The 26,929-nt window shown below is 35.8% G+C and overlaps 1 protein-coding gene across 11 annotated transcripts in view; it reads right to left on the bottom strand.

Annotated features, from left to right (window-relative positions):
- The window catches only part of csmd3b (CUB and Sushi multiple domains 3b), a 553,423-nt gene that overhangs the window by 470,073 nt on the left and 56,421 nt on the right, over positions 1–26,929 (bottom strand). For all 11 annotated transcript variants that reach the window (XM_015357110.2, XM_069195150.1, XM_015357108.2 and 8 more), the window contains exon 2: positions 1,316–1,538. In XM_015357110.2, coding sequence (XP_015212596.2) covers positions 1,316–1,538 — 223 coding nt within the window. The remainder of the gene's footprint in view (positions 1–1,315; positions 1,539–26,929) is intronic.

A 26,929-nucleotide genomic window follows, 5' to 3' on the forward strand; every position in this document is an offset into this window, starting at 1 on the left:
TCTTCATATCTACTGAATCCTACGAATCACATTAGCACTCCACTTTCATTCCTTAGGTCCAATAATGCAGTTTTATTATGGGCAGCAGAGAACAGTAATTTAACTTCTTCTGCTATTAGCAAAGGGGTTAACGCTGGACTTCTGTCAACTTTACAAGAAATCAGATTTCAAAGTATACTGATTAGAGCCACGTTATTCCTGGATACTGTGTTGGCCTGCGTGCAACTTGAAACCTAGAGATTTTCTGTTTCCGTCCATCTGTCTGTCTTTGGTAAACTGAACATTTGGTTAAAGTAAAGCTGATGTCTGTCTGGCACTGTGTTACACTTGTTTTCTTCCTGTGTTGATTATGTAAAACTGCATCATTTTAATATCTCCAGTTCTATAGAGTGCCCCGTTCTGAAGAACAGATAAGGGATAAACGAGAATTTCCTTTTGTATTGATCCTGCGCAAAGGTAAATTGTACCTACAAAAGTATAGTGCTAACTACTGTTTTTACGATAATTTCAACCAGTGTTTTAGGTAGAAAGGGCTGCTCTTGTGTCCCTAAAAGATCCCAAACATTTTTATTATTTCACATTATGCAGATGGACCATGTTTTACATCACAATTGACACCTTTGTTATACTCACTCATAGACATCTGGAATTAGACAAGCATGAAAGAAACTGAACTAGACTTTTGCTCCCTAAAGGCTGGCTTCTTTGGGGCACAACAAAAGCATGGTAGTGAAGGCAGTTATGCACACAAAACTTGCTTTTTGGAGAAAAAAAAATCCATTCACAATTCAATTCCTCCCATTGTTCCAGGGAACAATTATATGCATTATTACATATTTTAAGCCAGCATTTAAAATGAAAAATATTTTCAAACAGCACCAAAGGAATTGGAATAGGATTATATACTCTCTAAGAAAAAAATATTGTATACTTAGTCACTTTGTAGGGTTTCTGTGTAACTTTCAGAAAATGTAAATAGTGTAAATAATCTTCTCATTTCAATTTAGCTACAGTATACATTCCAGTGGACTGAATTCTACATTACATAAAGCATGTGGACACGGTAATGAAAAAATGCAGAGAACTGGTTTTAATTTAGTTACAAGCTAATCAGGCCATCATCATAACTTCTGTCAAACAGTGATGTAGAGTTTGCCTTTTTCTTTTTTTTTTAATGTGCCAACCTGTATTAAATTAATTATTTTCACATACCATCAGTAGTGAATGGAAAAAAGACCCAATTTGTTCAATACACAGTCTCTTATACAATATACTGTATAAAGCAAAAAATAGCTTCTGTGACATTCATACTTGCCTTGTCCTGAAGTTTGCAGGATGAGGATGCCCGTCATATAAAGATAAAAAGTCGTATTCCTCCTCTACGGCAAACGACTGAAAAACAATCTGTATTCTGTTCCCCTCTTCTGCTACGATTACCCATGTACAATTTGCACCATTCGGATATCCGTATGGAAAACCAGGGCTTTCTATGGTACCATTCTTTCCTTTTAAAGTCCCACCACAAGTATATATGAAACCTAGAAGACAAAAACAGAGAACCAAAACGTTAGCTTGCTTAAACACTTTTTGATCATGAAATATTCTTTAAATAATAAAAATCAATTAGAACCCATAAGTCTTGTGCTAAATCCAAAACCAAACAATTTAAACACAGGCAGTTAACATAGTGTGAATCAAAATCAATTAAAATAAAAACATTTTCGCATAATCATGTTGTAATGTCTATAGCTTATAGCTATAAAAGATTTTTAAACTATATTGTTGCTAATGTTTATCAATGTCTTGTAAAATGGGGAAGGATCACTGCTGTTAGTAGTGGATTGTGAACAGTGTGGAAAAAGAATGAGTAATGTGCCCACTGGCATATCTGTACAGTGCAGTTGGCTATGGTCCTTTTATTCTCAATAAGCTTTGTAAATGCCTTATAAAGTCTCATAAGGAACATTAAAATCAGTTTATTCCATACTGTAAAGGATTTTTTTCCAAATATTAATTGCAGACTGATTTGTTTCAGTATACTTCTATTTTTATTGATTTTTCGTAGTTTTAAAAATTACATTTTATATATTCCTTGCATTGAATTTAGTTCATTTTTGTGCACAACAAATCTTATTTTAAGGTTTCATTGGCTTTATTTCAAATGTTATACATTGCAGACAAAGTCAAGACAAGCACACTGTAGAGATTTATTTTATCCATCCATTCATTTTCTAACAGCTTTATCCAATACAGGGTTTGCAGAGCAGACAGAGCCAATCCCAGCAAGCAACAGGTGCAACACAGTAAGATTTATTTTATATAAACTCATAAATCAAACAAATTAATAACACCATACAAGAGAACAAGAAGTGGTACTCATCTCAGTGAGAAACTGGGAACATGCACGATACAGAATAGTCTCACTCGGTGGTCGTGTCCAAGAATGTTAAAGGGCAATCTAGTAGGATCCTAAATTAAGGAGTTGTGCATTCCTGAGGTGCACTAAACCAAAAAACACACAAATTAAGATCATGGAAATCAAGAACTCTAAACACATGCCTCTACCTACTTCAAAGACAATTTTTCCCTAAAAGTTTAATGGGACTTGATATCTGAGGGATGTTTAAGCAACAGATATTTATTAAGACACCATTGATTACTAGGGGGTTGGGGCCAAGCACTGTATATCACTTCCCATAAATACAACATGCTTTTAGATTTCAATAGGGTCTTCTCACAACTATATTCAGCAGAAATAAGATACAAGTTAAAGGCTGGGAGCTATCTAATAATCCTGATTGAAGAAGTTCCAAAAGAAAGGGGAGGACTAACTTGTTTCTTCTGGCTTACATACAGTATGTGGTCTACATTGGTCTACATTGTTTAGCCTTTCATTTTTCAGTATCATACCTGGATCCTCAAGATTACTGCTAATATTGCTTGCATTAAGCCATGCGTTCTATTTCATTATGTTGCTGAGTGTCATTAATAATAATAATTGCTTACACTTATATAGAGCTTTTCTGGACACTCCACTCAAAGCGCTTTACAGGTAATGGGTACTCCCCTCCACCACCACCAATGTGCAGCTGTCACGGACGTCCAAAGGGACTAACCGTGGGGAGCAGGAGAGCGCAAAAAGACCCATATGCGTAGCGGCGAGACGGGAAAAAGGCCCGGGCTCATTAGTGCAAAGAGTTCAGGAATGCCGTATAGAAACTTATGCCCTCAGGGAGTGGACGTGGGGCGCCCTGGTGCTAGGCGGGTCTCAGGACATCTGAACGTCAATGCTGAGCGAGGACAGAGTGCAAGACCCGGAAATATATAGCCCAAGGGAAAGAGAGGGACCGGAAGGACAGCAGACCGAAAACTAGGGACAGGACAGAGAAGGAGCGTCCTCTGGCTGCAGAGGGCGTGACAGCAGCATCCACCTGGATGATGCAACGGCAGCCATAGTGCGCCAGAATACTCACCACAGGAGAGCAGAGTAATGAAACCAATTCATAGAGGGGGATTATTATGATTGGTAAGGGCCAATAGGAAATTTGGCCAGGACGCTCTTTTCGAGAAACAACCTGGGATTTTAATGACCACAGAGAGTCAGGACCTCGGTTTTACCATCAGGACAGTGCCTGTTTTACGGTATAGCGTCCCCATCACTATACTGGGCCATTAGGACCCACATGGACTGCAGGGTGAGCTCCCCCTGCTGGCCCCACTAACACCTCTTCCAGTAGCAACCCTAGTTTTTCCCAGGAGGTCTCACATCCAGGTACTGACCAGGCTCACACCTGCTTAGCTTCAGTGGGTTGCCAGTTGTGAGTTGCAGGGTGATCTGGCTGCTGGCTAATAATAACTCACTCATTATCTTGAGCGAGTTAGTATGTAGCCTGTCACACAATTTATTGCAATCAAGAAGATGCTGAAATAAATGAACATGTAAATAAAGTTATACTGACACCAATGTCCAATGATGATCGGTAAAAATAATAGGTTGAGACATTTAGACAGGCAAATTCTAAAGGCATAAAATGTAAGCAAATTCCAAAAGCATAAAAACGTTTCCACCTCGGGCGGCTTTGTGTCATTCACAGGAATCTTACTATTCAAAAGTATGCATGACTAGGTAAAATATTAACACTACCACATGAGACTGACAACTGTAATTAAACATGACAACATCCAGAGATGGCCACTTGATATAACTGAGCAGATAAAATTAGTCCTGCAAAGTAATATACCCCCTGTTTAGTGGTTTTCTCTGTTTGGTGTTACTTTTATTTTTCAACATTAGGTATTTTCATTACTATCAGAATACACGATGTACACAGATGAACTAGATGGCAAATGTTAAAAAAGAAGGAGCAAGCCCTTGCTTTTTAGTACAAAAATATAGTATACTGGAGTTTTTAAAGTTATTTTTATTTTTGCTCTTGGAATGTACATAAACACAAAATAAAGTCAATTAATTCTTAGTCCAACCATCCCAGATGAAACACATATCAGTAATATAAGATAAAGCTCATAAAAATCATTACTTAGAATTTATTAAAAAGGAATTAATACAACGGGTGGGTGGAATGGTGGTGCAATTATCATTGCTGCTTCACAGAGCTGGGGATTTGGGTGCTATCTGTGTAGAATTTTTCAGTTTGCACACTTCATCCCCACCTGTTATGAGCCCAAGTGTCTAGGGGTAAAGGAGTAACATTTAGGACAATTTTTGGATGCAGGTGGGTTCTGGGGAGGAACTTAGGAAGCATGACAACAAGGGTTGGTGCAAAAGTGATTATTTTAAGGTGAATAAGTGACTGGTATGTAATAAGACACAATAACACACAGGGTAAGGGAACTAGAGTGGTGCCAAAGAAAAGAAATTAACAAATAAAATGGAGCTGGCTAAGAAAGCGAGGGAAAGCTGACCTAACTACAAAAGAAAACCCAAAACACATGGTCTTCGGCGTCTTCAAACACCCTAGCTTACCTTCACTGACTACACAAAACCATACAAGACAAAAGGCACTCACCCATACTAAACTATTGTGACTAATACAAAAATCAACTAAGCGTGTAGAATGTACCCAACAATCTAAACTAACCCTTAACGCAAAAGTTCACACAAATACACAAGACCACCCCACAGAAATGCCATTCAAATCTTTCACAAGCAACATAAAATGCCCATTTCAAAGCAATATATTTCTTGGACTTTTTGTGCTGCATAAAATGTTAACAGTTAATTCTGAGTCATATATTATGTTTTTATATGCCAAACACAAAGCCCATATCTGAAGCATTGACATATTACAACTAACCCAATACTCCTACCTTCTATGTTATTTGTATGACATTCAATTAAATGCATTAAAAATAAGCACTTACATGAGAGCTTTTAAAAGCAATTCAACTACGCAAAAAAGCAAGCATGAATTCAACTGTCAAGCAGTATTCCTCTGCATTTCCATATTGACAGGAGGGATGTAAATGCTGAGGTTGACTTATGTTAAAATAAATAACACAAAATGTGTGTGCTACTGACTTTAAGACCTTGGGCCTTTTATGTTGTACTTCAGATTTCTTATAGGCAGTTTTCCTATAGTTATACCACCTCTAAGGAAAAGCATTGACAGTATGAACTTAATTAACTTAGACATTAATTCAAAGTCCTGACTTGGTAATACATATCTCATTGTCCTTTTCAAATGTGTAGAGGTGTTAACCCCAGTGTCCTGGCTAAATTACTGTATATGCAGGGGTAGCCTACAGTGGGTATAGAAAGTCACCACCCCCTTTCAAAATTTGCACCCTTGGTTGTATGACACTCTGAAAATAAAAATGAATTAAATTAAGATCGTTTTTATTTACACACAGTACCCCACATTAGCCAAGTGAAAATAAAATTCCAAGACACTAATGTGTTTAATTTAAAAAAAAAATAATATTACAACAGTGAAATGCCTTATTCGGATAAGTGAACACTCCCTTACAATTGCATTTGTAAACTTACCCAGGTATAACCAATCACCTTACACATCACACAACAAACTAATTGGCTCCCACCTGTGATCAATTGTGGTGATTTTGATTAGTTCACAATAAAAGCAGCTATTTCTAGAGGATTCCGCTGCTTGGAAGTGCATTTCAAAGCAAAGAATCCACTATGGGCAGAAAGGTGCTTTCAAAAGAACTTTGAGATAAATGTGTGGAAAGTCAGGTGATGGGTATGAAAAGATTTTAAAGGCTTTCCCCTAGAGCACAGTCAAGACCATCATTAAGAAGTGGAAGGCATATGGCACCACCCAGACCTTGCCTAGATCAGGCCATCCCTCCAAACTGGATGACTGAGCAAGTAGACTGATCAGAGAGCCTACCAAGAGGCCAATGGCAACTTTGAACGAGCTACAGGCCTTTATGGCAAAGACTGGTCATTTTGTGCATGTGACAACAATATCACAAGCGATCCATAAATCTGGCCTGTATGGAAGGGTGGCAAGAAAAAAGCCACTCCTGAAAAAAAGCCACATCAAGTCCCGTTTATTTTTTGCTAAAAAGCACCTTAAAGATGCTGTGGACAGATGAGACCAAAATCGAACATTTTGCCCAGAACGCAAAACGGTACTTCTGGTGATAACCCAAAACATCTTACAGTTACCATCCAAAGAACACCATTAATACAGTGAAGCACGGCGGTGGCAGCAACCTGTTGTGGGGGTGTTTCTCTTCAACTGGGACTGGGGCACAGGATAGAAGGGAAGATGGATGGTGCAAAATACTTGAAGAAAACCTGCGGCCCTCAGCCAGGAAGTTGAAAATGGGAAGACTGTTTACCTTTCAACATGTCAATGACCCAGAGCACACCTCCCAGTTATTCTACTTTAACTTTCACAAATTTAACTTTTGTTGTGGTTGTTGCAAGATATGATTTGTAAATAAGCTGGAAAAAGTCATTTTTTATTTGTCTTCTTTTTGGGCTTTAGGGCAACAAAAGGTGAACATTTCTAAAGTTGGTGGTGACTTTTTATACCCACTGTACCTTAACTCCATTGCTGAAGAAATGTCTCACTTCTCTATTTGACCTGCTGTGTACTGGTACTTCTTGTACAGAATGGCTGCAGCTTGTCACCCAGGTGGGCACTACACTTTATTGTTGGTTAACATTTATGTCCTACTACTGTATATGTAAGGCAATTTGAGATCCTTTCACATGAAAAGTACAAAGGATAGTTAGTATAAAAAATCTAAATTACAGTGTGAAGTCTGGAGGCCCACGCAGTGGCTGTAGATGCATACCTGCACTCTCAGAACTATACGAACGAGAGGGAGTCTGCTATTGTTCACAATAAGTATATCTGTTGGTTTTTTTTCCGTTTTTCCACTTCTGCTACAGTATGGAAGAAAATTCTATATCAGATTCTAATATTCCTCATTGTGGATAATACCCTCAGATGAGGCACTTGTTTTCTCATGTAGTAGCAACACATACTGTACATATGCTGTGATATTTAAAACTGGGCAAATGGTAAGCCTTTATTGTTAACCACTTAAATTCCAAGAGTACAGAAAAGAATGCAATCAGAAATTGTACCTTATAGAATATACCATTACATTTTAATGCAAGCAGGGGATTTGCAACAAAATACTTTTTCATTTCACTCATTTGGTTTTAGTTAAGTGTCCTAACACTTATGGCCACCTCAATTTGCTTCTGTTCAGAGTAAAACAATATTTGAAAGAACCTAAATGTGTTAGGATGTGCCCATGCAAACACAATGCATTGTCTTAAAAGTAGAATATAACCATTGACAATCTGACTTTCAGCTCATAGGTGATTGTTTGGGTTTAAAATACAGAGTTTCACTTATCAGTTCTAAGGTGAAGCTTTAGGTTCTGTTGTCAAACCTAGTCCTGGAGGAACACTGTCTGCTGGCATTCATTCCATCTGAGCTCTAAATCTCCAGAGTGAATTGGTAACTTAACTGATCTACATCCATATGCAGACTTTTATCTACAGTAACTTCTGTGGTCAGTCCTGAGTGTAAAACATACTCTGCTTCAAGGGTGCTATTTTCACCCACTACAATATACAAAACTTTATGCAGCCCCTGTTCAACCTGCTTTTTATTTCTGACTAAACAGCTCTTGGCAGTAAATGCATTTATGGCAAGCAGACACTGGTGGCAATGACACTTCAAAATAAGTGGTTTTTTTCCTTCTACAGAGGTCCAGCTGGTTGTATTTCTGACCTGAATTAGGGCAGCCATGAAATTAATATATATATATAGGTTTGACCATTTCAGATTTCCAATTTGACCTTTTAAGAATTGACAGCAAATTTACAAATATGTGATTTACAATCATCCTGTGATTGAAAAATTCAGTTGGAAAAAAATAGAAGAGAGTTCCTCCAAGAAAAGAAGTGGGAATCACTGCTCTTGGTTACACATGCACTTTCCTTACAGTATGTCCTGCCATGTTCTACCATCTTCATGCTATATTCGAATATACTGTACATCGTTATTTTGGTACATAAAAAAATATTTACGCACACAAAAATATGTCAATGGAATTAATGAGACAGTTGTGTTGTGATGTACAAAGAGAAAGGATCATTTAAAAGGTTCAGTTTTGTTGGTTAGAAAGAAGGCCACATAATATTTAAACTACAGTAGAACAGAAAAAGTCCATGGCAATACTGAAAGATAGACTACCAGCATGTGCATTTTGAAGAGAAAAGTGGTACTATTTCAAGGCTACTACAGAAGTTAAACAGCATAGGGAACACAATATGCTGAGGTCAACCATAAACATAACTGTCTTTCACATGAAACCCACATCCAAGCTTGTATGCTTTCTAAAGGGTCTAATGGTGACAAATTAATGATTATTTCTGTATGGCTAATGTTTTGAATAAGGCTATGAAGATGTTTATTCTATTTAGTGGACACCCCATGTAATTATTTGGTCACAGTGTCCAGAACATCACAATGACAGATCAATCAAGAGTCTGCCTCACTAGCTTGTCACCAGATGTGGCACCAACGGAAAACGTTTTTAGAACATTAACAACAATTTTATTTTTGCCACTTCAGAAGAAACTATTTAACTCTTAAACTATTTAATAGAACATTACCTGTAAATGTTTATTTCAACATCTATGTCATTAATGAGGTAAGTCTAAATGGTTGAATAGTCACTAACATGATAATGTGCCAAGTATGTTAGTGATGTCTTAATACACATCCTGTACTGTATATGTCATAAAATCACCAGTAAAAAAAAAAAAGTTCTTACTAATATTTCTTGTCGCATTCATTTTCTTAAAAGTATTATTTCAAGCGTCAGAGTTATATATATATATGTTTCATTAGTACAGTTTTACCACCTAATATATACTGCATTGCCAATTCCACCTCCCTTTATAAGCCAGATACTTTGGTGAGCTTCTGAGCTCTGAAAGCATTTCACCTACCCTACCAGTAACCTACTCATGGGGAATAGATTTATGCGACTAATCCTTTCTGATTTGGGGAATGCACAGGCAAATCCTTCTCTCCCTACAGCTCCATGCAAGGCACACAGCCCAGCACAGCAAAGACACAAAGTAAATGCATGGCACATGATGTTATTTGGTACACCACTTAAATTTGGTTGACTAGAAACCCTACAGTCTCTCACAGTGCTGACAGCTTAGCACCTAAAAGAACACAGCCAAAAATCTGTATCACATAACATAGCATTCATATCTCCCCCCCCAAAAAAAATGTACTTAATTATAGTGAAATCACTTTAAATTGTAGACATAAAAAGCTCATTTAATCATAAAAGTAATATTACATGAGTCAGGATTGTCACTAAGAAGCCTGAAAACGCACAGCTCCAGTGAAAGGCTCTCTTTCACAGTGTACACAAAGCATTAATTGTAAAATAGCTTGAGCAATGATTCTACTAGGGAAGGCACAGTGTTTTTTAGTGTGATAAGACAGGCATCCAGCTGATATAATTCCTTTAATTTAACTTCTTTTTGAATAACCCCCTTCTCTTTAAAGTCTATTTTGAAACTACACTGAAATTAAAATATTTGTCACATCCTGCTGTTCAGATTTTTTGTTCATTGTACAATATTTATCCATTTCAAAATACATGTTTATAGATTTACTTCTTTTTTCCAAATTGTAACATAGACACAAACTGTAGTTACAGTGCCCTGCAGATGCATTCATACCCCTGATACCCCCTAAGAACAAAACCAGACAACATTAAAAAAATATGGATCAACTAATGTGTCCTGTTGAAAGTAATGTCTTATGGTACAGAGCAAAATAATATTTTTTTCAGAAATATTAAAAGACCAGCAAATATGAAGGTCAAATTTATTCACACCTCTGTAGTTAGCATTTTGTAAATCCTCCTCTGGCATAGATCATACTGACAAGACAGCTCCCGGAGTGTGCTATGCGTTTCTGGCACTTCTAAAGGGGGGAAGGGTTGACTTCCCTCCAGGCCAAATACAGTAGCTGTAGGTGTTCCAGACCCTTTGTTTTCCTTTTGGGAACTGACTTCTTGAGTTTCAACACAAATGCTTGATTGGAGTGAGGCCTGGATTTTGAGATAGGCAGTCAAGAATGTATTTCCTACCATGGTAATGGTAATTATAAAATGTCCTGGTACATGTTGGAGGTCATGGTTTTTCATTTCTTAACAAGGACTCCTTAGATACATAACAACCCCCAAAAACAAGAAAGCCTGTCATATCTCACATTGGAGGAATTTGTATTATAAACAGCACATATTACATTTATAGTAAGAACTTAAATAAATCACTAAATATTGAATCAAGGATTTTGCATATTTACTATTTAGGCATTTTGTGAAATCTTGTTTCAAATCCTTACTATAACAATATACACAATATACTGGTGATGTAATGTTTCATTTATTAAACGACAAATATTGACAAAATAAGACTTTGATCCCATGATCCAGCTGTGTGTGACCGCAATCATGACATCCATTCATTTACTACCCACTTAATCTAATACAGCAAGCAATGGGCGCAAGGCAGGATACGCTCTGGATGGGATGCCACTCTATGGCATCTTTGAAGTCTCATTTCTGTAGGCTTAAGGTCTAGTATTAAAGGGGTTCTGTAGGCCCAATTTCTCAGACTGGTTCTTAAATCTCAGTAACAATATAAATTAATTGATGCACTGTGAACTTTATGGTCTGTACTGTTGTTACAAGAGTGAGAGTTTGGGCAAATTTCAACGTGAAGCAGTCCTTCCTGCTCACTAGTCACTGTAAGGACTAACATAATGTGACGTATGCTTGAATAAATACAGGTGGTGCAACAGGTATTTCACCCTTATTACATTGCAGACCACCTGCAATGGGGCCGCTTCACCTCAACTAAAGTTTGGCTGCCTTGCTCTGAATTGCAGAATGTTGCCGCTGTGCATACTGGAAAGTTTGTCTACTTTGTGAAGTGATTGGAGGTTTTATGTGTTACTGTGTACATTTTACTTTCATTGTGTTTTGAAACCTCTCATCAATGCCGATTCTTTCTAACCCTGAAATATAAAATAGCATTGGAGTTCCCCTTTAATATACTCGTTAAAATCTGTCTAAAATATATAAGTGTTTGATGAATGCATTAACATTTTGTTCTTGATTATAATTAAGGTTCATTGCTTTTTTCAGTCAATTAATTTTCATTATTGTGCACTTGATGTTTAAACTGATACATCCTGCTTTTTCACATTTTACAAAGCTGGTTTTAAGCTTTTAAAATGTTTTATTTATATCCACAATGACTTCTTTCTTTAATGTAGATCTGCCTCTTAATATTTCGCACCCTGCGTTCTCAAAAATCAAATTAAGGTCATTATATCAAAATGGTTGTCATTACTAATACTAGATAACTGTTTGGTGACATTCACTTCATTAGTGTAACTGAGTAAATTCAAATTAAGTGTGCAAAAAGAATAATTGAAACAATATAGATGCCACTATGTCTTTTAGATCTGAGAATGAAAATATTTTCAATTTGTCCAAACTTCCAATGCCCCATTATGGTGAACAGGGACACTGTTCTGTAAGAGGTACCATCCATTGGATGATACATTAAACCAAGTTTCAGACTTCTTAACATTTGATTTTGGACTTATATTGTCTTGCCTGTCTCAAAGCTTCACTTAATTCAGTTGGTGAAGCAATTTCTCAGCTTTATACAGTACCTGACCATAGTCTTAGTAATGGGGCTGTTGTATGATGGTAGTGCACTTTAGTGGTAGATGAAGTGGGTTCATTTTTTATACAGTATGTAAAGCAAACAACTGAATATGTACAATTTATATCAGAAAATATACAGTATACTGCATAGTTTTGTAAGCAAAGAAATCAAATTGCATGGTTCCAGATCTTCTTTTGCCTTAGCAGCAAAAGGACATGACACTAAAGTAGGATGAAAATTTGTGTCTTGGGTAACAGTTGGAGAATCATACAGTAGGTTATAATTCATTTCTGCACCACTTGTACAGGTGTACTTTATTGTATTTTATTAAACATTTCATACCTATTCAAAACTTTAATAATTTAAAGCACCACGTCAAAGTTTGCATCTGGCAGCCAAAAAATTATACTTTTAGCTTATTTTGAGACCATTATTTCTCAAATAAATGGAAAACCCTGCGGGTGTGAGGAGAAAACTATTAATTATACTAGAATTATAAAATGGGAATATCTCATTGCTACAGCCCTGGAAATTACACTAGGTATAGATTTGTAGCTTGTCTTTGTGTTGCCAAGATCTTTACCAAACCACAAGGGAAAACCTACTTTTTTCTAAAAGATAAATGCAGTTTCTAAAAGCAGACGGTTTTACCTTTAATGAATTCATGAATTGAACCATCCCCTAAGGGCATTCCTATGTGGAAAAAATGTGAGTGTTACAATGAGAGATATTTTTATCTCTTTTTCTACAAATCAATTGTGCAGTATACAGAAACAAAATATTCATGTCATGTTCATAAATAATATTCCAGACACTCGCATCACTACATAGATTCCAGGAGGCATTGAAATTGACAGTCATCAAGAATATGGATCAGTATATGACATACATAATCCTAACCTAAGACTACAATAGCCTATAGAGTTACAATGATCATGGACAATGTGCATATCCACAATGATATGTAACACGTGTTCAATAATGGGTATGGTGAAGGGATCTTTGATTATTCTGTAGACATTAAATCTTTTTAAAGTAGCCTTCATCATCAACATTTGAGATGCCTATACAGTAATTACAGTGCACATGCAAATCCATGGCGCTATTTGATAGGTATCTTAATTATACTACGAAAAAGTTAGATCTTTTTGTCTTTAGACATGGGGTTACTGCCAATCAATATCTTTCCTTAATCTAAATGAGAAGTCTCTTAATAATTAGAAAAAAACTCAGACTTAACTAGCAAATCTTTGAATTTAAATTTATAAGAAATTAACAGAGGCTAATTAATAAATACAGCTGCAGGCGGTCAATAGGAACTTGCAGCTCAAATATCTCTGTATACAGTATCTCAATATTTCAGCTCTTTGAAATTCCTTTTTCATCTGATGGTTATTCAAGTTAAAAAAATTGGGAAGGTGTTTTACAATGTATGACATGCTTGGTTAATGTTTTAGGTAATCATATATAGAATAAGGATGGACGTGGGTTATGGAAAGCACTGACTGTCACCAGAAGATGTGCTCTGATGGAGTGGCTTCAATTCAGATACTGAAATCTCTGACTCATGTTCAGATCCCAACAAAGGTCTTGGACCAGTGACCGCATTACAATACGCCAGATTACAATGCATCAGATGCATCTGGGTGAGGTACAATGTCACACATTCAGTGCAGTTCATCTCGTCTGTCCAATGGAGAGGAAGAAAGAACAGACTCAGTAATGTACAGTAGACTAATAATCAGATTCTGGGGCTCTTCCTGCATAACCCAGCAGATTTATAGTTCATCATCATCAACTTAATTCAAGGCTGATGATATCAGTATACTGGAGCCAGAATTTCTCCAGATATTAGTATAAAACTGACTGTGTAAGACTTTGGAGAGTAGCCTTAACTAATCCAAGGTATCCCCAGCTTGTCATGCAACAATTCCTCTGAATTGGCCACCTGTAAACATCCGGTGTTGTCAGTCAGAGCTGCCACAGTCCTAGAATTTGTGAATTCGCCTATGAGACCCGATGCATTACAGTTCTTCAATGCCATGGCAATTGGATGTTTTGAAGTAAAATATGCGATTTCCCTCAGTGATAGTACATGGGCCACAAATGGGATCTCCCCTGATAAACATTTAAGAATTCAGAAATAGGGTGATATACAGGTAATAAGAAAAATGGTGAATAAAAAGTAGGGAAAACATAAGCTTTGCCTGTCTTGAAGAAGTATATATCTTCTTTTATAGCCTCTGCATGTTTGGGTGTTCAAATTACAGTATTCCCAAGGTTTCAATCCCAGAAGGACTCAGAGCAACATCCTCGACACATATTTTAGTACCCCAGCTATAGGTTTTACAACCAAGAATGAATGAATATACTTAGTTTTTCAAATACTGTATGTACCAAAATAAAATAAATCTAGACAATCATGTCACTGCAAATAAACACAGCTTGCTTAATATACTGTATTAAAGTCTTGCCTACAAAAAAGGAAAAAAATAACTACAGTACATAGACTGAAATAAAAGCTATCATCAATGTACTATGTACAGTACTTGAATACATTATTATACTGACTCCTGATTAACGTGCTTGAATCAGAGACCTTTTGTTATGTGACTGCTGATTTTTCAGTCTGTGTTTCTGCCCTGTTGATTGCATTCACTGACAGTCATCTGACATTATAACAACTGCAAAGACTGCTTCAACAAAGATTAGAAAAGGTAGGAATGGGATTGTGTCTGTGTGTGAGTTGGGGTATTTATCAACATTTTATAGACTATTCGACACATTGCTTTGAAAGGGCACTTCAGTCCATTGTGTAGTGCAGTTGACTTCAGTGCTAATCTATCTTGTGATTATTTTCACGAGGAATTTCAAACCTTAGGTTTGGTGTTAGAAGAGATGGGGCATCATTTTTTTTAATAACTTTCGGTTACCAGATGCTTTTAGTTTAAAGCAGGAACAGGACAAGCCTTAGTGAGCCCATGGAACTGACTGGAGCATTAAGGGCTGTCAGTGAGTATTTTGACTCCCACAGAGAAACGTTACACTGAGCAAGCAAGGTTTAAGTGGAAGAAGCTGTGCAGCTAAGCTTGATTAGAAAATGTGTTTGTGTGATTGTTATAATAAATTGAGTATAATTCTCTTTGAGGTGCACACACTCCAACCTGCTGTGACTTGTCTCAGTGTTTCATCCTGTATGCCCTGCATATCTTAAGTCAAATGCCAAGAACTGTTATATTATAATGTAACATGTATTACTAGGGTCTATCCTGACTTCATCTGTCAAAGATGAGTATCAGAAACAACACAAAAAAATATACTTCTCCTACAGAAAACTCAAAGCCATATTATAAAATAGTTCTTAATAAACATTAGCTGTACAAAATGATTCTTCAAAAGACAAACACATTTAAAAGAAACCACGGTTGAGCCTATGCTCAAAGGATTCTATAACAAGGGACTGTCTGGTGGTATGCAACTAATTATATTTATGTACCTAAAATATAAAAAGAAAATCTAATCTGCTGGAAATTATCATCACAATTGCCATTGCCATCTTCATATAACTAATATTTTTTATTATTATTTACCACTTCAAAACAAATAATGAAGATTCAGCTTTAAATTGATGTAATAAAAATCCAGGAAATCTGAAATAATATGACCTATAAAGTACAGTAGGTCACCATTTGTATTTAAAGCATTTTCAAAAGCTGCAGAGTGGTAAGGAGGAAAAGCCAGCCTGTCAAAAGAACTAAATAAAAAGCAGAGCATCCTTATAAGTGATGTAAGCATGTGTAAGGAAAGGCAGAAAATCCATTTATTACCTGTTTGCCTTCTTTGTTATGATTAGGCAGAGAGATGACAGTTAAGCTGTCAGTGACTATAATGTTATTCAGAAGAAAAGCACAAGGGGAATTTAAGGTTTATAGCTCTAAAATCAGAACAGTACAGTTTTGCATAGCAGAAGGGTTCTTGTTCATATATCATGAGCAGATTGTGATCTGTTGAGATAAGGTACTTCAGGCTACATTGGCAACAGATTTAACAAGCATTATATAAGTATGCTTATCTATTTTTTACAGAAAAAATCATGATGCAGTGATGTTAGGTCAGACCTCTGTAAACCACTGCCTATACAATGGGTCTTAGATTTAAACAATAATCAAAGCCTTGATGGCGACATTCTGATTCTGTTTACCATTCTAAATTTTAATCTGATTGATTTCATAGTTTAATTTTTTTTTGCTTTTTGAAATTGGTCTGTATTATAAATGCACCTAAAGCTTTATTTTAAAAAAATACTCAGTTTAGGTTGATGTAATTAGTGGAGTATCTTCCTTTTAAGATCAGTGATCTACCGTAGATTCTGGAATAGCTGGTAAACTTGCCAAGTATAGATGCAAACAAAACTTAGAAATCAAAATCGGGCACTTGGCAGGTAACATTTAATACAGGCATGCCTATACCTAGTTTAACATGTAGCAAAGATAGCAAACAAGAATTAAAGAAATAAAATGAGAAACAATCAACTTGAAGAAGCTACTAATGACAGACTTAATTGTTCTCGTCTTCACCTTCTATGTTAGGGACCATGAGACAAAACAATGCAAGGATATATAAAGTGCAGAACAAAAGGGTATCAAAACTGTACAATGCACTACAACCATTTTTAGGATACTGTGGATTTTTTTCGTCACCATGTGACTAAAAAAAATTGTTGCGCTGGATTATTTTTATAGGGGAACCCATCCCGGACCCATCCCAAAACTTAAAAGAATGTTATATACTCACAGCCTGGAAGAACTAAACTGTTTTAACCTTGAGAAGATCCGCTGGAAAGCGCATTTAAATATTCAAAATCAAAGGTACTGACAAATTCACAGAATTAATATTGAAACATCAACCAGAGGACACAAGGGGAAACTACATTATGTAGACATCTAATTAAAATGGAAAACAAGAGGTGTTTTTTACACTAAGGGTTGTGGGGGCTCAGAACACATAGCTGAATGAGATTTTTGGCTCAGGTAGGCACTAAGAACTAAATGGGGTTGATAGACTGAAAATAAGTTGTGCTCATCTTTAACCTTTCTTTCACATATTCACATAAAGAACATTATGTGTTTATGTTCTTTTCTATTTTACAGGTTCTCTTCTAATACTTGGACTTATTCAGAAGAACCCACTCAGCATATATGGTGCTCTTAATAAAGTATAGTCGACCCACTTCTTAGCATTCCGAGATGTTAATTTTATCTAAAATTATAACTTCTGTGACCTAGCTTCTGTGTACAACTTCTCAGTCTTTACTGAATCTGCTAAACATAAAGGAATGAATGCACATTGCTATAATGGTATAATATTAAGGCAATAATATAAATAAAGTTTTTAAAACCCATGTTATGCTGATCTTATGCCATCTTCTTCATGCCATAGTTTCAGGCCATATGTTAGGACAGCTCTTCATGAAAGAAATTATATTTTAGTTTTGTTAAATATGATAGCTATAGAACTCACATTTTCATGTTCTGTAAGAAGTGATATACAGTGGCTATAAAAATTAATCTCCCCCTTTGATGTTCACATTTTACTCTTTTAGAATATTGAATCACAATGCATTTAATTTGCATTTTTTGGCCAATGATTGGCAAATAAAACTCAATACAGAGTCATGGGGGAGCCAAAACTTAATCCTGACAAGCAAAGGGCACAAGGCCAGATACACCCTGAACAGGACACCAGTCCAACACAGAAAGCACACTATAATGTCAAAGTAAAAACAAAACTCTACTGATCCTCTTCAATTAATTCTAAATATAAAACAGAAAATCACTGATTTCATAAGTACTCACCCCCTTAAGTCAATATTTGGTAGAAGCACTTTTGACCATTAGTTTTTTTTTCCTCTATTTCTATATTTTTTTATTTTCACATTTGGAACCCGCAATTTTCACCCATTCTTCTTTGCAACATTGCTCAAGCCCCTTCGAACTGGATGGGGGTTGTTGGTGAGAAGACATTTTAATCTCCTGACACAGATTCTCAATTTGATTGAGCTCCAGGCTGTGACTGGGCCAGTCTTGAACATTCACTTTTTTTGTTTTTAAGCCACTCCAGTGTGTTGTTTGCTTTTGGGTCATTGTCCTGATGGAATTTGAATCTTCTTGAATATTCAATAACTTGCTTATACCCTTCCCTTGATTGGTACTTTCCAATAACCCTATCACAGATTTAATTATTTTCTGTTTTATATTTATAATTAATTTTGGTGGCTCTCTATAATTTTGTTTTCACTTTGACATTATAAGGTGCTTTTTACAGAACCCGGGAGGGGCCCATCAGTAGGAGAAAAAAGAGAACAATTTATAACTAATGCGCACAAAATTACTAAAGCGTTCCCTCATCTTCTTTATATCGTGAGCACAAAATAATGTTTTCTAACTCTTTCCTTCACCATTGGTCAACAATAAAGCCAATCACTTCTTCTATGTCTGCATATTGCCGCCAGTAGAGCCCATTAAACTTGAAAATCCTCTTCAGTTGCTGACAGTGATGGCCTGTAGTTCAAGAATAGCTACAATGCCCTCATAACTCATCCCCAAACCAAAATAAAACTTAATAAATTCATCTCTATCCATTATCCTAATCTGCAGTTAGTGTCAGACAAACACTATTAACTAGTGTTTAATAGTGTTGTTAGGAGCTGAGGATAATGCCGGCATTTTAGAAGCTTTCTACAGTATGTGCACCCAACTACCGTGACACAAAGGAAACAAAGGAAAGAGTTAGAAAACGTTATTTATTGCCCACCAATTAAAGAAAGGGAAGGATTTAGTTATTTCGTGCGCACTAATTGTAAACCATTCCCTAGATAACTTTTTTCTTTGTGTTAATCAATGGTAAAAAAACACAACTAAATACATTATGATCCCATATTGTAACACAAACTATGAAAAAGTCCAAGATGGGTGAATACTTTTGATAGTCCCTGTAATTGCTTAACTGAGATACAGCAGTGATGTGACATCTAATAAAACATAAAAAACTAGGAAGTAACTTGGTCTTGGTCTTATTTGGTCTAACTTGGTCTAGATCACTTATTATGTGTAAAGTACATCGATTCTTAAATAAATCACTATAGTCGAAATTCACAGATTCTCCATTTTTATATTTTCATAGATAATGTCAAAGATAACCTTCATTTTCTGGTAACATTGACAAAATCTAGCTAACTCCCCGATTTGCTAGTATTCGTCTGGATTACTTGACATCTAAAAATGATAGCAATGCAATAACATACATCCAAAAACATGCATGTACTGTATAAGTTCTTTATTGGTGCATTTTGAGAAAGTGATTCTCTAAATTTCTCAGTATTCTCAGTATTCCATAATCTCTCATGAAGTATTAAAAATGTCTTAGGAAACAGATCTGTTCCAAAGGTTGCAGTACTAATTCCACACAAAACAGAAAACATTGTAAGCAGTACTTTAAGGCCCGCAACAGTTCAGAAACACATCATAATCAATCACTTTCATCTAGTCAAAAACATTTGGAAAGCTATACTACACCAAAAAAAAACATAAATACAGCAATCATAATAATAAATTATCACAAATATCCCCTACCATTCTGAGAGCTTTCAGAGATTAGGAAACAGCAGGGAGGACCATGGGGGGCTGGGATGCTCTTGATATTGGCTGAGGCATTATTAATGGTGAACAAAACTTTTAAAGGCCTTGATAATTTCATCTGTGTTGGGATATTGCTGCATAATTATGAATATCAAAATCTACTTCACAAAGGATCTGCTAAACCAATACGTTCCTTTGCTCTCGAAGGTTGATCTGCAGCTGAGGCTAGCTCTTGACAGATGCTTAGCAGCCTGCTTCATAGAGCACCTCAGGCCACAGAGAATGAAGGCCTACTTCAAACCAGCTGTGGTTCATTTTCTATTACCCAATTATAAACACTATGTCGTGACTGCAATATAGCATACAGGATGCTCATTACTAAAGAAGTGCTTGATATGACACACTTCATGAAAACCTTAGGGCTACAGACAACAGGTTACGCCAACTTCAGTTCCACAAACAATATGACTGACAGACACTAGGCAACCCATTATAACAATAAGCAAAACCTTGCCACACTATCAAATTATAATCTGGCAAGAGGGCAATGTACAGTATTATGAAAAGATATTACTACTTTTCAATGTTGACATCACAGTAATGGATAATTTTGTTTCCACGTTACAGTACTTCTTTTTCCTTATTTAATATTTAAAACATGTAAAGTACATTTTTAGAAAAACATAAAGCAGATCTAAAATGAGATGTACTCTGTTAAACAGAGGATCCCAGCTACAGTGCATGCGGGCTATAATTCAGGTCTTCCAGGCCTCCTTAAAACATCAGCAGGTTAACTTGGGAGGAAAATTATTCCACTAATTTAATTAAAGGTTTACAGGAGTTTTACTTTATTGAGACCTGGAAAAACACCAAGGCTAGAAACACCTAAAGAAACAAAGCAAAACCAGCTTCTGCACCCAAACTATACCCAGTAACTGCTATGTAACGCTCATCTAGACTGATGGGACCCTGAGAGCAGTGTTATACAGTAGTACACCATAACAATAAAAGAAAAAAATGTATTTCAAATCCCTAATTTATCATTTTGCCATCTTACATATTATCAGTTCAGCTGGACAAAAGGTTTGTGTTGACAGATTGGGAAGATCTTCTGCCAGCCCTTGATTTTGATGGTTTTGAAATTGTGGGTTAAGGCAAAGGTGAAGGGTTTATCTGTGTGAAGTACTTGGTAAATTCAGTGGGGGATATGACTGCTACAGTAGCTTGTGATACAATATGGGCAACCGACATGTCTGAAAATTAGAATAATATATTTTGGAAACATACATGTTGCAATTCCCTATGATAATACTTTAAATAAACAACATTGTAATGACTAATAGTGTCTTAAAGTGTGAATACATACTGTATAGTACTTCAGTAAATTATAGTCCCTTCATTACTGTGTACATCAGATTCACAGTTCTTTTTACAGTCCTTACATTGCCCTTCTTTGCTTGTTTTGTTGCAGTAGAAGTTATTTATTTTATTTATTTGCAATCATGACTTTTGTCTCCTCTGTACGGTACATTAATCTAATGTATACGTTTGTAAACACTGTATATCAGTGAAGATAAGGATGTTTCAAAAGCAAATACATGCATAAATATTCATGATGGCATAATTGAAGTTTTCAACACCAAAACACACTTTTGTTTTCTAAACAGGTGAAGCATTTTTGTCTGCAACAAAAAAGATCTTTTTAATCAATGAAAACTTGTCTATAAAATAAAATCTTTCATTGCCATCATTTATTTGTATGCTGCAGTTCAACCAACACTAAATACATGTGCATGATCTCTCTGTGCCTGTGTGGGTTTTTTCAGATGCTACAGATTCTTCCCACAGTCCCAAGACACACTTTTCAGATCTCAGGATTGCCTACCACACAGAAATGTGGGTATGCCCTGCAATTTATTGACCTTTGTGCCATGTTATCTGTCAGAATGGATCTGGCTCACCTTGACCCTCTAAGGCAGGCGTGTCAACCCCTGAGGGCTATAACAGACCGCCAAGCCCATGTCTCTGACCGGTGTGGCAGTTGTGGTTGTGATCATGATGTTACTGTGTCACTCTTGCGTACACTGTGCTACCTTTGGTTTTCTACATCTATCCAATCGCAGTACTCCTGTGTCAAGATATTACAAATATAGTTTAACCTAGATCTAGAAGGCCTTTGCAAAAAAACAGTGATAAAATAATAACGCCCCAAGACCTGTGCATAGTCCTCCAATCTCCTCCTCTGAAATCTGAAGCAACATCACCGACTAAACCACCATTTGTCTCAAATGTTTTTAAGGGATCTCTAAAGGAACGTTCTGAATAAAGTAGCTAGGGCCTTGAAAGTCTTATTGAAATTGTTAGTGAAGAAAAAAATAATAATGTTGTGTGCTTCAAGAAAAGGGAAGTGAATTATATTTGTACAAGTAAATAGAAAGCTGATGTGCATGATTTTACATTGGAAGATGTCAAAGTGTTATATTTTAATTTAAATACGTGCTTATATCTACCAAATAGTGTCCTGCATTTCTGGTATTTATTTTCTGTCACATGCTATCCCTTTAACTTAGCGTTTTCCTGAGGTTCCCTGTTAAAAAAGTAAAACTCTGTTAATAATGAATCAAAGTGAGCTGCTTTTAACTTTTTTCATCACAAGTGTGGTAATTATGTCTTTCAGCAAGCAGGTGATGGTAACTAACCCCAAATCCCATATAACTCACATTTCTGATTTCATGTTTGCCAGCTTTTATACAGTACATATGCACCCATCCCTTGGTTTGCAAAGGTGATTCATTATTATAAAAAACTGTTCAAATTGCACAATTTATCAAAAATAATAATTCACATTCCCAAGGTCTAGAAAACAGCTTAATAATAAAATATTACTCATTGTTACTACCTTTTGAGTACTGAATAAAAAAAATTACAGTATTGTGACATAAATATCTCAGTACAAGCAGTTGAGAGAAATTTGTTTTCAGGATTGATTGATATAACAGTTAATTTATTTTAATCAGTAACTGAAAATTGTTCCAGCGATATTCTTTTCAATAAAATACAGATTTAAACAGTATAGACTAATCACAAATATTATATTTCAACAGAGTTAAAAATGCTAAAAATATCCATACTCAGAGGCTAATGAGTAAGCTTTTATCATCTTTAAAAATAAACACATCACATTCAAAAAACACTACAAATAAATAATTATATGTAATGGTTGTGCCTAGTATTTCACTAATTTATTATATGTATGGTGTGCAGAGCAAAATGAGTTTGACACACCTGCTCTTAGGTTAAAGCAATTTAGAAAAGGGGACAGAAAAATAACTATATGAACTATATGAAAACTATAATGCCTCTTTGTCTTGCTTCTAGTGTCAAGAATATTGAGGGAATTAGGAAAAAACTATGAAACATTCACTCAAATTTACCAAATAAACCTAAGATTGCATTAACTGGAAAATTAGTATTCAAATTAAAATTGACTATGTTCTGTATATTAATAGGATATATATTTTAATGACTAACAGTTTTGCATAAGAATGTGAGAATGTTTACAAAAGGAGGCCACTCAGCCCATCTAGAACATTTGGTAGTTAGCAGTTAATTGATCGATGGATCTCATCCAACCACTTCAACAGCTACTGTACATGTCTAGGTAACTTGTTCTGTACTGTATGTCCCCATCTGTTCTCAGTTTTAAATGCATTTCCACGTAGTTTCTACTTGTGCCCTACTGGTTCGTGTTTCAATGTTCATTCTGAAGAAATTTGCTGGGATGACTTTGTAAATGCCTTTGATGATTCTAAATACTTGTATTAGATCCCCTCAATCTTCTCTGTTCAAGACTAAAAGGGTTCATTTCCTTCAGCTTGTCAGTGTAAGACATTCACTTAAGCCCTGGAATGTAACTGGTGGCTTATCTATGGACTGATTCCAAAGAAGCATTATCTTTCTATAATGTGGGGACCAAACTTGTACACAATATTCTAAATGAGGCCTTACTAGTGCATTATATAATTTTAACATGCACAGCTCCTAAAATCATTTTTAAAACTCAGTGTGAACTACCATCAAAATGTCAGTAAGCTTTGGAATTTTGCTAAAAAAGGATATAAAAGGTGCAGTACTTAAACTCAACCCACACATATTGTGTGCCACTGACATTTCTTACATTTCTTAAAAGCACAAATTATACTGTATTGTAAGCCAAGGCAGCAGTGTTTAGGGTGATGCTACATCATGTGTTTTCCTCATTCATTCACTTGACCATGCATTTTTGACAATGTGGATTGCTGTTTACTGTACATATTCATTGCTGTATCAAACAAGGGATAACCTTGTTTTTACTGTCCTAGAGCCTTAATAGTCATTTTATAATGTACACACTTCCTTATCCAGAAATATCCTAAAAGATCGTTCTTTTTTTTGTGGTCTATAGCCAAGTTTTTGTTAGATTACAGATTACTTACTGCAAAGAGCTCAAATCATCATTTTGAATTCAATTCATGTAGTTCTTTGTATGTTTTCATTTCTTCCACTCCTGAATATGATACATATTCATGCTTGACTAACTTGACAGTTGTTTACTGCAAGTTCAATCCTGCACCATCACTTCGATCTCACACCACTTCAAACTGACTTCTTTTGCATGTAAGGCAATGGAAATAGAAGAACTAAACTAGAGGATCACCAATATGGAAATATTATAACAGGAACTGAGTTTGCATGGATTTATAAAAGGTATTTCTTGCCTAACCAACTTAAAAGTTTACAAGCAAAAACAGTAATGGGTAAACATAGGGCATATGATGTGGTGTGTTTCAATTTTCATAAAGTTGCTTATAAACAATTAATTATCAAGGTGCAGGTAGTAGGTTTTCAGGGCAATATGCGTGTTTGAATTGAGAACTGGTGAATAATTAGAAAACAGAGTCAAGATAAGGGTGAGTACTCAATTTGGGCTGATGTAATTAGTGCAGTACTGCAGGGGTCTGTGCAAGGACTACTTCAGTTCATAATTTATATTAATTTTCAATATTTTGGTACAGGTACAATAGTAAACTTCAAATTGTTAAGTATAACACCAAATTATGTAGATTAGCAAACACAGTAGAAGCAGCAGATTAATGTCAAATGATCTAGATCATTTTTAAGACTTGGATGAGTTTTAATGTAGACAAGTGCAGGGTATTACATGCAAGTAGTAAAAACATATACTGTACTATTCAATATGGGAACTGCTGAGTTAGAAGAGGTTACTTATGATTTTATGTCAATAGACCGACTCGGTTATGTAAACATGTCCTGTAAACCTTCCTACCTAGTCTTTTTGTTCACATATGCACTTTCGGAAGGTTGCCTTGAGATCTCAGTATTGGCTTCACAAAATGTGTTGGTGGAAAAGAAGTCTAATGCTTTAAAAGAAACTGAAATTATACACAGTTCTTTGACATCTGTTTTGAAACCTGTTAGTCGACTTAAATGTGATGCATCACAAATTTGGTCAGTAAATGGATCTGTGTGCCATTAATATATCACTGAAATTCAAGTCCATGAGTCCAAACATCCATCCATTATCAGAAAGCTGTTTATTCCTGGTAAGGGTCATGGTAATCCAGAGTCTATTGCAGAAGTAAAGGGTGTAAATTGGAACTACACCCTGGACAATACACCAGTCCATTACAGATACTAACCCTAACCCACCCGAGACAGTACACCAGTCTATAGGATGCACATACAAGCACACAAGTACAATTTAAAGACACCAGTTAACTTAGCCAGAAAGGGCCATAGGACACTGCAATACCCTCCAAAAACATCAGTAGAACATATCAATTTAATACAGAACTCAAGGCTGGAATCAAGCCAAGGTCCCCAAAAGCAGCACAAACCACTATACCATAGTGATGACCAATACACATTTATTTTGGCTGTTATCAGCCCCCAAACAGTAAGCTCACTAAAATGTTATCTTATAGAAGCTACATTCCTATATTTTTAAAACACGGCAATTACATTTACCAACTGTAGTAAAATTATTATTATGTAGGCTACAGGGGACAAACAACTTAGTATTTTTCAATATTTGATAAACAGTTCTCATTATTATACCCAGAACATTTCTGTTTAATAACCTAATTAGGATTCATGCTTCAGTAATAAAGATTTTTCTCAAAAATGTATTTTAGATACTGTTGTAGCAGCAGGATACAAGATAGTATACCCAGATCTAGAGTTAATTGTTCAAGAAAAAATATAATAATCTGTCTTGCATCAGAACTAAATCCAGGAAATAATGACCACCTGTGGGTCAGCTCTTCATGGATGTTTCTGAGACAGGATAACATAAAACCCTGACATTCCAACTCATAAACCAGGTCACCATAAATTGGGTCTCTCATGATACCCCAAGAGTGACATAATGCTCAAACTAATGAGTCTCAGTCTGTAGTTCTGAGAGGAATGCATATCTCATGCTGACAGGCCCAGTATGTGCCACCAATGAGAAATGTTCTACACAGGTAAGCCACTACACTTGAGTACATCACAACCAATCATCATTTGAAATGGTGCGACCTAAACGGTGTTACACCACATTTTCCATTTGTTCTTTGAGTACCTTGAAACGTGACTTCAAACTAATTACGTGACTGCAATCACTGTATCCAGCACAAGAACTGAATGAAACTTCAATAAAGTAAATTAGTTTTAATATAATTTAGCAATTTAGTTTTAAATTGCTAGGCTGAGAAAGAGACAATAAAACAGAATTCTGCCAAAAATATCCTTTGCAAGCAGAAAAATTTGGGGATAAACTCCCGACTGTTTTTCCCTGATTGCCAAAATTATCTAGTGGGACATTGTTGGCATAACTAAATGTCAGTGCTTATTCAGCTACAGAGTACAAGCAACTGTGTACAGGCAAGCAAATTTTTTCTCAAACAAGCTTCCATTTATGGTCCTCAGAGCTACAGTATAGAGCTGTTGTTCTTGCAATATAGTTGTTATATATATTATATAACTATATAGTAACACTATATAGTTGATAGTGTTAGTT

This window comes from Lepisosteus oculatus, chromosome 10 (assembly GCF_040954835.1).
Source record: "Lepisosteus oculatus isolate fLepOcu1 chromosome 10, fLepOcu1.hap2, whole genome shotgun sequence".
NCBI classification, from domain to species: domain Eukaryota; kingdom Metazoa; phylum Chordata; class Actinopteri; order Semionotiformes; family Lepisosteidae; genus Lepisosteus; species Lepisosteus oculatus.